This window comes from Oncorhynchus mykiss, chromosome 10, assembly GCF_013265735.2.
Source record: "Oncorhynchus mykiss isolate Arlee chromosome 10, USDA_OmykA_1.1, whole genome shotgun sequence".
Classification (NCBI taxonomy): domain Eukaryota; kingdom Metazoa; phylum Chordata; class Actinopteri; order Salmoniformes; family Salmonidae; genus Oncorhynchus; species Oncorhynchus mykiss.
This window is the reverse complement of record NC_048574.1, coordinates 42122956-42138491: the sequence shown is the minus strand read 5'-3', so window position 1 is coordinate 42138491 and position 15536 is coordinate 42122956. Positions and strand designations below refer to the sequence as shown.

The 15536-nt window shown below is 44.5% G+C and overlaps 1 protein-coding gene across 3 annotated transcripts in view; it reads right to left on the bottom strand.

The window, feature by feature from the left end:
* LOC110533898 (protocadherin alpha-C2) overlaps positions 1 to 15536 on the bottom strand; it is a 33325-nt gene that overhangs the window by 12066 nt on the left and 5723 nt on the right. Inside the window, exon 1 of one of the 3 annotated variants that reach the window (XM_021618494.2) lies at positions 3903 to 6844. The exons of 1 other annotated variant lie outside the window; for it this stretch is intronic. In XM_021618494.2, the coding sequence (XP_021474169.2) occupies positions 3903 to 6434 (2532 nt within the window). In that variant the 5' untranslated portion in view covers positions 6435 to 6844. Of the gene's footprint in view, positions 1 to 3902; positions 6845 to 15536 lie in introns of those variants that run through there. One more of the 3 variants, XM_021618492.2, reaches the window with a different exon arrangement.

Below are 15536 nucleotides of genomic sequence, written 5' to 3'. Positions count from 1 at the left end.
AGTTCTTATTTGATTAATGTTGGTAGGACCCACCTATGTGAAGCTAGCCACAATAAGAATTAGACAAAGTGGAATTTGTGAGTTCACCTTGAAAATAAAAGTATCTCAATGAAAGTGATAAATTAATACAAATAGTGGAATCATGACATAATGGAATAGATCATGCTAAACGAGGTAGGTATGTTCTTATATAAATTCAACAAAATATTATAATTTGTTAATTTGAAACAAATCTGAAATCACACTGAATGTATTAGACTTTAGAATTGGATTGGGTCATACTTATTTCACTGTACAGCCTTACCTATGGATTGTGGATCAACGACATGGGGTATCAGTCTACTCAGTGAGACCCAGAGAACATTAGCATCGTAGCTATTATTGCGGGACTCTGAATTTGAGCCACATTTACTGTACCAGTCAACTTACTATGTGTATTGAACACTATTCCAGAGGAAAATAATACAACTTGGACGTTTTGGAGCCTGATAACTCTGAGGACTTTGTGGGAAAAAGCACTCGGGTACTGAGTAGACTGATACTGTACCCCATTTAACTGATCCCCCAATCCTTAGCTGTGCAGCGCAATGTGAATATCAAAACGCCACAAAACGCCATCAAATAGCCACAATAGGCTGATGAGGGAAGTGATTTCCCACAGTCAAAGTCCCACTATAAACAAATCAAATTGGTCACAAACACATATTTAGCAGATGTTATTGCTTGAATTGAATTGCGGGTGTAGCGAAATGCTTGTAAATAAATAAATAAGAGCTATGATGCTAATATTTGCGTAAACTCTTCCCAGTTGTGTTCTGTGGGTGTTACCTAGTAAACTGATACTCCATTTCATTGCTCCACATTCCAACATTCCAACCTTGATTAACATTATCTAGTCTAAATATGTCATTATTCCATCAATTATAACCTTCAGCATCAATTTCAAATACGGACTTTTATTTTGAAGGCAACACGCAAATTCCACTAACGTGGGTAATCCTTATTGTGGCTAGCTTCACAGCACATACCCCGGCCTGATCAAGCCATACAAGCCAGATAAAGCTAGCTGGCTGCTTATAATGTTCGTTTTGGGCAACAGGTTTAAGTAGCTGGCTAGCTAGTTATTTCAATAGGAAAACAACAAGTGGCTACCTAGCTAATACTTACTTACTCACATTGATTCCTAAATCATTGCTAAGAATAATGAAAATGACTGCAAATGACTAGCTGGTTGCATCGATGCTAGCTAGGTACCACGCTAAAGCTAGCTAGACACCCCAGACGTTGCTGATAACGTCTGTATCAAATATATTTGCAAACATTTTTGATCCTGCTCGTTTGATCCTAATCAAATTTCAAATGCTCACACAAACGTTTTCCCATTTGGTCGAACAAATAATACCGTATTACCAACCCAGTATTGTACAGCTCTTGACAGTGATCGTAAAGGTGGCGCTTGGCTTGCACGTGTAAATTCCGCACACTCAACATTCTATAATATAATTGTGTTATTTGAGGTGTCAAATGTCAAGCTTATTTGATGCGTCAAATAGTGTTATTTGACTCTTTTGACATGCAAAGACCCAAACGGTGTTGCATAACACATATGCCCTTTCTCAAAGCAATGACTTTGAGAGACACACTGATACACTCTTAGATTCCCTGTATTTCTGTCTGTGTGATAGTTATTCTGTGAGAGGATTTGTGAGTTTGTGTATGAGTCAGTTTATCATATTGGGTGTATGTGTGATTGTGTGTGTGCACGTATGTAAATAAATCTTATTAAGCCTTGGTAAATGACTGCCTCATCAGTCAGACTGCAGCTGGGCTTTGGGATAATCCAATCAGGAAGAGGCCCTCTGTCACCAGGGCAACCACATCCTCCATCCCCTGCTCATGTTGGACTGGGGTTAAAGGGTTAAGGGTGGCTCTCCTAGGGCAGTCACACATTATTCAAGTTCATTGATGTTGATGTGCTTTGATGTGATGTGAATTTGATGTGCTTTGAATTGATCTCAATAATTAAAGCCTCCAGTTTAGTTTGCTTTCCACAAGGTTTAATGATTGTATGAAGGTTCATAACGGAGCTTCAGAACTTTGGATATGTACACAAATCATAGCCACTGACATCAACATCATCAGATCCTTAAGACATCAGACCTGTGGGTAGGTTCCAGTATTGTAGTAGTTTAAGCCTCAGCCCTGTTCAGGAGTCAGCAGGCGCCCCAGATATAGAACCTACATTATTAATGTTTTAATCAGTTTAATTCTGAGGGGAGTATCTCCTTCTCTGAGACACAGCCTCTCAGAGCGAATCTAATTTGTGGGTCTGGGAAACAGTGGCTGGAGGTTAATTTCATTTCCACCGCCACTCTTATCTGGCCTCTGCTTATTGTTCCTACACCACTGACTGACTGACTGACGGACTGTCTTGACCCATCCAGGACAACAACATAACCACCAAAACATCCAAAATCAACCGCTGTGGCCTCCAATCTACAGCCTGATAACGTTAAGACAACGTTTTGACCATCAACCTATCCAGCACCCAGAGCAGAGTGCTGAAACAGGAGAGCATCGGAGAGTACGCCAGCCAGCCCATTGGAGCACACAACCCACATGTCTGCTCGTTAGAGTAAACATGAGTTCACGCCAATTAAACAGGGACAAAAATACAACAAACCATAAACAGACATTTATAACATGCCTAACATAACCCGAACGTCCAAGGATTTAAAAAGACATAGCAGCTGAATAACCATTTACACACTCTGAGGAACGTTAATTCCATGAGCTCTACTCTGTTATTCTTATGGAAATGAATTACACCTATTGGAAGTCTTACTGAGGTTAAACAAAAGCCCCATTCAGACCTCAAGCCAGTGGTTCCTTGCTAAAGAACATGTTTATCATCATTGCTGCTGCAGTTCTTAACATTCCAGCCTTGTGGTAAACATGTGCAGAATGTATTTGTCATTTCCTGTAGCACTCAGCCGTGACTCCTAAGCCATGCTCGAACATGAATGCCAACACTTTCCTACGGCTGCATAGTGCTGCAGTGGAAGAGGGTCTAGAGAGCTGAGACAGTAGAAAATACTAATAGAGAGAAGTCTGAGTGAGGAGTCCATGTGGCAGACTGGAGAGAAAAGACAGGAAGAGCAATACTGGGAGGATTTTGGGCGTTACTGCAATTTAACCCAGTAGACTAAAGAAGGAAAAAACACAAATATATGCATGGGCGCTCACACACAGAGATACTGTGCATCCACATTTAAACTGGAGATATCACAGGCACAAAGCCTGACACTGTGAGATATGATGAAGTCAAACACACTTGGACAGAGAATGAGCCAGAGGTAGAGTCAAATTGACCTGCACTGACTGAATATTTGATGACAACATCAAAGTGAAGCACAAATCCCTGAATCATCAGAAATACAGCAGGACTCCAAAAAGTCTTCCAATCTGACACTAATGCAGTGTGAGCGCTGAGCTGGGTGGAGGAAGAAGCTACACTGTGTAACCAGTGAGAGGAACAAAGAGACACACAAACACTCACACTGGCCAATCATCAAAGAAACATGTCAAAACCGACACTGTCTCAAGACGTACCAGCACAACAAAACTAGAATATGACAACAAAGCAAAAAATATGACAACGAACAACTTCAGCTAGAATGTAGAACTACCGAGCAGCCAAAGCCCTTCATGTAACAAACAGAATCAAGAACAGTGGTATGACGGAATGCTAAAACACTCATTTAAGACAGCCAGCACCAACATACAGTAACCAATACATATTAAAGCCTAGTATGTAATCTGAAGAGGTGACAGATTGTGAGACTACTTCTGGAATGCCATGCACGACCTGTCTATCATTTGATAGGTAAAAAATGACGCACCTCTGGACAGACTTGCAATGAAGCGTCAGGCATACTCAGTCTCCGTACAAACCCGCTTCCGCCCGTGAAGAAGCGCTCGGAACCCCAGGTGCCGCTGATGGGCCGGCCTGTGTTGTAGAACATGAAGGTGTCGCTTCCTGAGGTGGCTGTCAGGCAGGTCTTGTAGCAGTAGGTCTTGGTCATGGAGCCATTCCCACGCACCTCAATATAGTGAGGCTCCACTTTGAGGTCTCTCCGCAGCGCCACATTGTTATTGGGTTGTCCCCCACCACCACCTCCACCCCCAGAACCACCTACTGTGCTGCTGCTCCCGCCATCAGGGGGGGTCTTCTGGGACACACAGCAGGGGGAGCAGGAACCAGGCTGGGTGCAGTAGGCATGGCAGCGCACGATGGCCAGCACCACCACGGTCACCAGGAACACAAAGGTGGTGGCGCTCAGGGCCACGATCAGGTAGAGGGTCACATTGGAGAAGAGCAGGGTGCTGTGAGGCCGGATGACCCTCTTGGGGTCAGGGGTCACCTTGGGTGGCACCTCCATGACGGCCACATTGACGGTGGCGGTGGAGGAGAGAGGAGGCTGGCCGTGGTCTCTCACCAGTACAGTCAGGCTGAAGGAGGTGGAGTTATCCTCCAGGACCCTGCGTGTGGTGCGGATCTCCCCTGTGTGTTCATGCACCTTGAACAGGTCCAAGTCTGTGGACTGATCCAACACATAGATCAGCCAGGCGTTGGGACCCGCGTCTGCGTCGTACGCCACCACCTTGGTCACCAGGACGCCAGCCTCAGCATTCTTCAGCACTGTCTCTATAGAGCGTGTGCCGTTGCCTGGAGGTTTGACAATCTCAGGAATGTGGTCGTTCTGGTCCATGATGTAGATGTAGACAGTGGCCACCCGGCTGAGGGGCGGGATGCCCCCGTCCTGAGCTTTGACCTGGAAGTGGAACTCCCTGAGTGACTCATAGTCAAAGGCGCGCAGGGCGTATGCCTCTCCCGTGTCGGCCTTCACAGAGACATAGGACGTGACGGGGATACCGTGGTTGTTGTCATTGAGGACGGTGTAGGTGATGCGTGCGTTCTCGTTGACATCGGAGTCCTGGGCCTTCACGGTGCACAGCGAGGCCCCGGGGGCATTGTTCTCAGTCACATAGACCGTGTAGGAGGTCTGCTCGAAGCGCGGCGGGTTGTCATTCACATCAGCCACATCCACCTGTATGGTCTTCTGGGAGGAGAGGGGTGGGGTGCCGCCGTCAGTGGCGCTAAGGGTGACATTGTAGGCAGCAGTGGTCTCGCGATCCAGGAAGGCGGAGGTGACCAGGGTGTAGTAGTTTCTGAAGGACTTGATCTTGAAGGGCAGGCCCGGCGGTATCTCCAGGTTCACCTGTTTGTTGGCACCAGAGTCCCGGTCTGTGACACTGATCAGGGCTACCACAGTGTCAGCCCGGGCATCCTCCCTCACTGGGCTGGAGAGAGAGGACAGGACTATCTCTGGGACATTGTCATTCACATCCACCACCTCCACCACCACCTTACAGTGGGCTGCCACAGCACCAGGGCCTTTATCCATGGCCTGGATGTACATCTCATAAGAATTGGTTTCTTCGTAGTCCACAATGCTCCTCACTCTGATCTCTCCCGTGCTGCTGTCCATGCTGAACATCTGTCTGACTCTCTCAGGAGTGTAGCTGCTGAAAGAGTAATATACCTCCCCATTGGTACCCTCGTCATGGTCTGTGGCGTTCAATTTGATGACCAGTGTGTCTTTTGGTGAGTTTTCTAACAATTTGACTTTGTACACTGAGCTGTCAAATACAGGAACGTTGTCATTGGTGTCCAGGACTCGCACATTAATTAGAGCTGAACCGGTTTTTGCTGGTGTTCCGCCATCTGCAGCAGTCAGAATTAATTGGTGGTAAGGCGCCAGCTCACGGTCAAGGGGCTTTTTGAGCACGAGCTCAATGTTCTTGCTATTGAGGGAGGGCTTATTGGAATCAAGTGCGAAGTGTTCGTTTGGGCTGAGTCGATACAGACGAACGGAATTGGATCCCACATCCGGATCCAGGGCGTTCTCAATGGGGAAACGAGACCCTGGTAAAACCGATTCTGCAATTTCCAATTGATATTCGTCACTAGGGAACTGCGGCGCATTGTCATTCGCATCCACAATCTCCACCTCGACATTGTGCACCTCGGACGGGTTTTCAACAAGCACCTCTAAATGTATAAGACAGGTGCTGCTCAAATCACACAGCGTCTCTCTGTCGATTCTTTCATTGACAAGTAATTTCCCATTTTGGGGATTGACATCCACATACCGTTTTCCACTGGTGGTTACCTTTATCTTTCGATTGGAGAGCTTTCGAATATCCAACCCCAAGTCCTGCACAAGATCCCCCACCTCCGCTCCATTTTCTAATTCCTCCTGAATAGAGTACCGTAGTTGTCCAAGTGAAAGGCCACACAATAAGAAAAATACAACAAAAGAAAGAGCCACATTGTTTCCTATACAGCTACATATCCCCATAACAGCCATTGCAAGCTCATGGGATCCGCAGACGGATTAAATACTGCTTTCCGCCTTTTTAGCTTGCAATACCTCGCCTCGCACCACCGCATTAAAATAGGCTAATTCGTTCCCCGTTAGGTGCAGGAGGAACGGCACATCCATTCCGTTATCTGTTTGAGTGGATACTTCTCTAATACATCCATGTTTCTTTTGTCCGTGCTGCCTTTTTTTCTCTCCTCTGCACGCGGCTGACGGGTGTGTTTGCCTGCCACTGGTGCTCGGTATCGCCCTCTCTCTCTCTCCTCTTCCCCAATGGTGCAACCGCCCCCTCCCCATCCATTTATCCCCGTCTCTCTCTCAATCCACTGCTTAGTGTGATGGTGTCGGGACAGAGCGTCGGGGGGAGGGGCCGTGTGCTTAAAGACCGCTGGCTGGATGAATGTCAGCACCTTAAGAGAAGGAACAGCGACTGGATACAACCCCACCAAATCCGTTGCCTTCGATTGGTTTTATTTACAGCCATTTACCGTGTGATTGTGCCATTGTATTGTGTAACTACTGTAATACATCACTCGTGTAAATGGAGATGGAAAACCTACACAGCTGTATGGTTGAAAATGAAATGATTAATGTGGTTGCTCATAATACAGGCTTGCCCCACCAATTATTCCCGAGACCCTTTTTATCATTATACCAAATGTGCAATTACCCCATGCTGCGAAGCAAAACCCTGCAGTCAAATTTTACAACAGGTATCTCAAACGAGGCACGTTCTGGGGACTGTAATTGCCTGACCTCCTTTGTTTGAATTGAAACAGCTGCATGGCGGCTTCCCCTAAAGCGGCTCTCATATTAGCTCTCGACTCTGCTATCGCGCACCCAACACCTCCACATTTTGGCAGGGAACATAACCGAAGCAGATCACGTGCATCGCCCTGACATCCACAACCTTCTCTAACACAAGGATCACTGCTGTCAGTGCTCGACCCCAGAGTGTCAGCTCAAATAATCACATCTAAAATGCCCGCGGTGTCTCCAATAAGCCCGACTTCTCTTCCCCTCTGTTTCACCACTGTGCACGCAGTACTAGGCAACCCCTAATTTTCTTCATCATCATCCTAATTACCAGCACCATCACTTTTACCATCACCATAACATCTTCATCGTGCACATCATCATCTTCATGATGCCCAGCCACATCATCATGGTCTTCATCAGCATGATTGTCATCATCTTCATCATTGTCTACATGTAACAGCTTTGACACGAGACAGTTCGGGTAATTCTGTCGAGCACGCCCGAGGGACGCTCTCTGTGCATCCATCAACAAAACTGGAGCAAATTCATCTGACACTCTGAAACTGATGACATAAACTACAGTCTATTCAGAGTGATGATTGAGTCCTGCACACATGAGTTGGCGAATGGGGAACTTGTGGTAGACCTATGCCTTTTAATGGAGACTTTAAAACATCTTGTCTTTAAAACATCTCTCTACATGTTATAAGACTGGCCGAATTCACTGTAATGATATGGCGTTAAATGCAATATCTTCCTTTCTCATTGGGCAAACTAACATAAAGTAAATATACTGTAATTTTGGAACTTCTCAGTAAGTAGTCATATTTTTACGTTGGTAAATTGCCAAACACAAACCTGCTCCTTAAGGACAAATGGAATACATAGACCTTATCAACACATTACACAATACAAATATTATTTTTCTACAGAGAAGATAGAAGCTTGTCTCTGTGGTTAAAATCAGGAGATGACCAGACTTCAAGAGGGATGGTGTTGTAAAGGTCATGTATTTGCTGAGAGACACTTTGGGCGCTGACATCAGCAAAATAAATACAGGTGATGCGATACATCACAACTTAATGCTCGCGTTAATGACTCTCAGCGGTGAGCGGTGAAGTCAATTTGTATCAATAGCTTTCGCCGCTTTCTAACAGGCCGTCGAACGGCTTGCTTGTGTTGCCCACTTTATGAGCTTGTAAGGTTAACAAAAGCCACTGTTTGAAAGACACTGTTTACTTGACTTTTGATGATGGAATGTGTGTGTGTGCATGCGTGCTCGAGAGAAAGAGAGAGACCGGTTTGAAAGCCCATTATCTGCAACACAGGCCCATAGACCTGTCAATCTAAACCCAAGTGGGTCTATGCATTAGTGAAAAGAGATCATTCGCAGAGAATCAGAGGATCTTGGGACATGGGTGTTATTCCAGCAGTAGGCAGGGGATTGCAGACCACTAATTCACTGAGCAGCCATATCCGTAGTCCTCTCTCTACATGCCAGGGAAACCCCACATCCCCAAACCCCACATCCTAATGACACATCCCTGCCCTCATCACAAGAAGAGGAAACGAGACATCTGAGCTTGAAATCTCAAAGGAATACTGAGTGGAAAGGTTACATAGACAAATCTAACATAGCCAATCAATTCTAGAGATTATGTTGCTGCACACCAGCAACGTACCCTTACATATCATGCCATGTTACCTTGTTGGATACTGAAAGGGGGAAAATAACATCTGGAATGTCTCCACTGAGAAAATGGGCATAGTTTCCCAACCTTACACTCACAAAGAAGGGTTTTCCTGCTGTGGACTCTGAAATATCTCAGCCTCACTCTGTAAATATACAATAAACCCTTGACTATAAACCCTGACTCAGGAATGGCAGGTCCCTGAACACACCTTTGTTCTAATATCCTGGGGCCTCATTTGTAAACGTTGCCATTTTAAACAACATTTCTGAAAAGACTGCACGCACAAAAATATGTATAAACTTGGCGCACTTCGTACATGCGCACATTAACCGTTATAAATCAGACCTGTTGTAAAATTGTGAACGAACATGATAACTCCGGCTGAATAACGCCCATTACGGTGACAATAACGTTCTGATTTGCTGTATACTTTGGAAGTATTGAAATTAGGCCAAGACAGTGGGCTATCTAAAGGAAATAGCAATCGTGAACTTGATCAAATCTCGTTGGAGGTGTTGGCAGAATGTTTTCTTGTGACTTGCTGTATCTGACCGTTTCTGAAAGACAAAAACAACTGCAAATTGTTGTGGACCTGGAAAAGGGTCGTTGAATTCAAACGTTTTGCATTTACTTTTTCCCGAACCTGAATATGCTGTGGTGCCTATCATTAAACTATAAGCTTCGGATCAGATCGCAAAGAACAACATACTTGAAATAGCGTATATATTTACTGCAGTCTGAGAAGTGGGTCCAATTAAATGAGAGATGGGACAAATGGTAGCCTATCCTCACGTTTTATTTATTTTATTTTTGTGTATTTTATTTGTGTATTTTATTTGTATTATTACTATGCGAGCGACATAAAGATTAGAGAGCGACATAAAGATTAGTACAGGGGAGGACACAGAACAGTGAGCAGGAGGAGAGGGTTCTGTCTAAGTGGAAAAAAAGGCTGATGGCACAACTCCACTCCCCTTCATGTTGACACAACATAATGATGACATCTGAACCCTAGACAGTGCTGCATTCTATTTGGCATCTGACCTCACACCCAACACGGACGGGACACCGTTGTTCAGACATCTCTCTCTGAGGATCCTTGTTTGAGCTCCTCTCCTGACCTCCTCGCTTATGTAAGTGTGCTGGATTTCAGCTGAGGTGCACTCAATTGAGAGAGCAGACAGACAGCCTCCACCACAGCACAGCAGAACAGTGCCCTCGGCAAGGGCAACTGCGGACACACAACCAGCCTCAGGCTCCACTGCAACAGGGACACTAAAGACAAACCCTCTCTTTCTAACTGCACTCAAAACGGCATCTCCCTCGTTCTACTCCTCCCTTTATCAGACACCATCCCCCCACTCGTTCCAATTATTTATCCATCTCTCTCTCTTTCCCTCCTCTCTTGTTCTCAAGCTGCGGCCGGAGACTGCTGTTGCCTCCAGCTGAAGCTTTTGAGCACAGAAACAGCATGACTAGATGTGACAGTGGGTGCCCTCTAGTGTCCATGACTCACTGCAGTATTGTATGAGTTCCCAACATTGTGCACATTTCATAGTGCCTGCTGATTTCTGCCTTGTCCATCCCAACACCTCAATATGTTAGAGGAGCAAGTCAGGTCTATTCATTTCTAAGTCTGTGTCATGATATACTGTATCTACATTAAGCAGGTGACAATTGACTTGAAGCTTAGCCATCAACTACACCCTTACCCATGCTCCTATGGCTTGAGAGATTGGTTTGTCTTTAGTACAATAACCTGAACAGTACAAAACTAGCTGGTGGTGGACTTTATACAAGGAGCAATTCTGCCATTCACAGAATATGAGGCAGCAGGTGAATGTAACTGTTGAATTTCAGAAACTTGCATCATATCATCTCCAAGGTCAATTAGTTGTGTATGACATAGCAATGGAAACCAGGAAGGCTTGAGTCAGAGAATGACTGCTAATTTGTGTCTGTGTCTCTGTGCCAATGCATAAACATTTCTACTGTACATCTTACTACACACCCTGTTTCAGTCCTGGAGCCCTGAGCTATGAATGATAATCCCAACTCTCCTCCCTTTGAACTCTGATCCAGTTCCAGAGCTGTTGGAGCGGGCTGATGACCTCACTGCCCTCCTTTGTCCATTCTGGTGTAATCAGACGGCTCTGGGCGATGGCTGATGACCTCACTGCCCTCCTTTGTCCATTCTGGTGTAATCAGACGGCTCTGGGCGATGGCTGATGACCTCACTGCCCTCCTCTGTGCATTCTGGTGTAATCAGACGGCTCTGGGCGATGACTGATGACCTCACAGCTCCTCCTCATCAGCTGCAGCCAGAGTATCCTCTCTCTACTCTGACTCACTGATCCAAATGGGTCAAGCATCTCCAGCAACTCTCACACGCTCACACTGAAACTGTGACTAATCATATCACACTGAGCATGGGAAGCCATAATAATTCCTAGAGAAACACTATTTTTCCACACATGACGAGGTGCCTTAGCCTATCATTTTAATGTTTTCCTTTTGTTAATTTTACCTTTATTTAACTAGGCAAGTCAGTTAAGAACAAATTCTTATTTACAATGACGACCTACACCGACCAAACCTGGACGACGCTGGGCCAATTGTGCGCCGCCCTACGGGACTAACCAATCATGTCCGGGTTGTGATACAGCCTGGAATCGAACCAGGGTGTCTGTAGTGACGCCTCAAGCACTAAGATGCCCTTATAATGTGAACGAGTGAGAAATTCCTGACTTATACACTACCGTTCAAAGTTTGGGGTCACTTAGAACTTTCCTTGTTTTTGAAAGAAAAGCACATTTTTTGTCCATTTAAAATAACATCAAATTCATCAGAAATACATTGTAGACATTGTTAATCTTGTAAATGACTATTGTAGTTGGAAACGGCTGATTTTTTATGGATTATCTACATAGGCGTACTGAGGCCCATTATCAGCAACCATCACTCCTGTGTTCCAATGGCACGCTGTGTTAGCTAATCCAAGTGTATCATTTTAAAAGGCTAATTGATCATTAGAAAACCCTTTTGCAATTATGTTAGCACAGCTGAAAACGGCTGTTCTGATAAAAGAAGAAATAAAACTGGCCTTCTTTAGACTAGTTGAGTATCTGGAGTATCAGCATTTGTGGGTTTGATTACAGACTCAAAATGGCCAGAAACAAATAACTTTCTTCTGAAACCTATCAGTCTATTCTTGTTCTGAGAAATGAAGGCTATTCCAGGTAAGAAATTGCCAAGAAACTGAAGATCTCGTACAACACGGTGTACTACTCCCTTCACAGTACAGCGCAAACTGGCTCTAACCAGAAAAGAAAGAGGAGTGGGAAGCCCCGGTGCACAACTGAGCAAGAGGACAAGTAGAACATGTGCTTTCCTTTCAAAAACAAGGACATTTCTAAGTGACCCCAAACTTTTGAACGGTGTGTTGGTCTGTGGGTGAGAATCCTCTGTCAACAGTTACTGTTATATCGTGATTGAGAGACAGTGAGTGCACTGTAACCTTAATATTGTGAGTCAACAATAAAGTAGAAAATAAATGTTCCTCTGTGAGGTCATTGACACACTGACTGATTTCCCTTTGTGATGGTAAAGAGAACATCACATCACATACAAAAAAATAACCTCTACAAATCATGTCAAGCACTGATGGTTTCTAATGGATACATCTCTTGGCTGAGTAAGACAGGTCAAATACAAGCCTCCTACAGACTCTGCCAGAGAAAACTTCCATCATCCCACCTTCCACTACCACCAGTACACAAACAGAGGGCGCCAGTGAACAGTTTGTGCTAGCAGGCTCCTCACACATCTCATCTTAGCTTGGTCTGCCACCTGCAGCCCTCAGCAGAAACATACCAGCCAAGCCATTCAGAGACGGACTGATAGAAACACTAGATTATTATTGCCTGGGCAGCTATGGCCATGCATAAGAAATAACATACTGAACATCTTAGAGAAGACAAGGACATGATTAGAAACACGTCACATTTGTTTTACTCAACCTTTATTTAACAAGGCAAGTCAGTTAAGAACAAATTCTTACTTACAGTGACGGCCTAGCAGAAGGCATAAGGCCTCATGCGGGGACGGTGGTCTGGGATTGAAAAAAAAATAAAAAAATATATATATACAAATATAGGACAAAACACACATCACGACAAGAGAGACAACACAGCACTACATAAAGAGAGACCTAAGACAACAACATAGCAAGACAGCAACACATGACAACACAGCATGGTAGCATCACAACATGACAACAACATGGTAGCAACCCAACATGGTAGCAGCACAAAACATGGTACAAACATTATTGGGCACAGACAACAGCACAAAGGGCAAGAAGGTAGAGACAACAAATACATCACGCAAAACAGCCACAACTGTCAGTAAGAGTGTCCATGACTGAGTCTTTGAATGAAGAGATTGAGATAAAACTGTCCAGTTTGAGTGATTGTTGCAGCTCGTTCAAGTCGCTAGCTGCAGTGAACTGAAAAGATGAGCGACCCAGAGATGTGTTTGCTTTGGGGACCTTTTAACAGAATGTGACTGGCTGAAGAGGTGTTGTATGTGGAGGATGAGGGCTGCAGTAGATAACTCAGATAGGGGGGATTGAGGCCTAAGAGGGTTTTATAAATAAGCATCATCCAGTGGGTCTTGTGACAGGTGTACAGAGATGACCAGTTTACAGAGGAGTATAGAGTGCAGTGATGTGTCCTATAAGTGTCCCATTATTTTTATTTCTACTTTGCACATTCTTCCATTGCAAAACTACCATTCCAGTGTTTTACTTGCTATATTGTATTTACCTTGCCACCAAGGCCTTTTTTTGCCTTTACCTCCCTTCTCACCTCATTTGCTCACATTGTATATAGACTTGTTTATACTTTATTATTGACTGTATGTTTGTTTTACTCCATGTGTAACTCTGTGTTGTTGTATCTGTCGAACTGCTTTGCTTTATCTTGGCCAGGTCGCAATTGTAAATGAGAACTTGTTCTCAACTTGCCTACCTGGTTAAATAAAGGTAAAATAAAAAATAAAAAATAAGGAGCATTGGTGGCAAATCTGACGGCCGAATGGTAAAGAACATCTAGTCGTTCGAGAGCACCCTTACCTGCTGATTTATAAATTATGTCTCTGTAATCTAGCATGGGTAGGATGGTCATCTGAATCAGGGTTAGTTTGGCAGCTGAGGTGAAAGAGGAGCGATTACGATAGAGGAAACCAGGTCTAGATTGAACTTTAGCCTGCAGCTTTGATATGTGCTGAGAGAAGGACTAGCCATACTCCAAAGTACTTGTATGAGGTGACTATCTCAAGCTCTAAACCCTCAGAGGTAGAGATCACACCTGTTGGGAGAGGGGCATTCTTCTTACCAAACAACATTACCTTTGTTTTGGAGGTGTTCATAACAAGGTTAAGGGTAGAGAAAGCTTGTTGGACACTAAGAAAGCTTATTTGTAGAGCATTTAACACAAAATCCGGGGAGGGGCCAGCTGAGTATAACAATGCATCATCTGCATATAAATTGATGAGGGAGCCACATACTTGAAGAGATATCCAGGTATGTATCTGTATGTATTATCATCCATCCATCCATCCTCCATCCATCCATCTCTCTCTAGCTCTCGCCCTCTCTCACTCTCTCACTATTTCCCTCACTCCCTCTCCCTCTCATATGTGTTGCAGCACAGGAGGTTGATGGCACGATAATTGGGGAGAATGGCTGGAGGTAATGGATGGAGCAGAATAAGTGGAATGGTAGTAAATACATCAGAACCATGTGTTTGATGCCATTCCATTTGCTCCGTTCCACCCATTATTATGAGCCGTCCTCCCGTCAGCAGCCTCCACTGGTGTGCAGGTTGTCTGAACTGATCTGTAGTGATGTTATGCTCTTGGTTTTGGTCCGTGACCTTTGACGTTTGGATGTGATACGAGTAATAGATGTGGGTGGACGAATGATGGTTGTATAGTGACAGATAGACTACGGATTACCATTTTAGATGTACCTTAAAATGAACATTTAGATTGGCCAAACAGCATGTTCTCCTACCGCACAGTATGAGATTAGGTGGATGATATTTGTTATAATGAAGTAGACTGTGATTGTGAATTTGAGAGCTTCACTGTTCATGACTGTGCGGTTATTTAAAGCCAGAGTAGTGTGTTACATTGCTGAGGCCAGCTATAGCCTTAGCTCTGGCTTCAGTGGTGCAGTGGAGAAATATGGAGCAGAATATTACTGGCAGGCATCCTGCACAGCCTGCAAGCAAATGTGTGTGTGTGACTCTGCATATTACATCCCACACCCTCGTTATTGCAGTTCTCAGCATAAATTAAACGTAGATGTTCCCAAATATATGAGTCTATTAATATGAATGTACAATTCTTCCTGAATTCCATTAGGCATTTGGAGCAGGCTTGCTTAAGGTACAAACAAAAGAAAAAGATATGAAAGGACATCCTGTCGCTCCTATTCTCTTTTCCGTCCCCTCTCCTCTGTGTTTGCTGCACTGCAGGGAATTGTTCATCTCTCTTCCTGAGACATCCCTACAGCACTACTAACTATAGGCAGTCAAAGTTAAGAAACTCAGTATTGCTGGGACGCTATCTG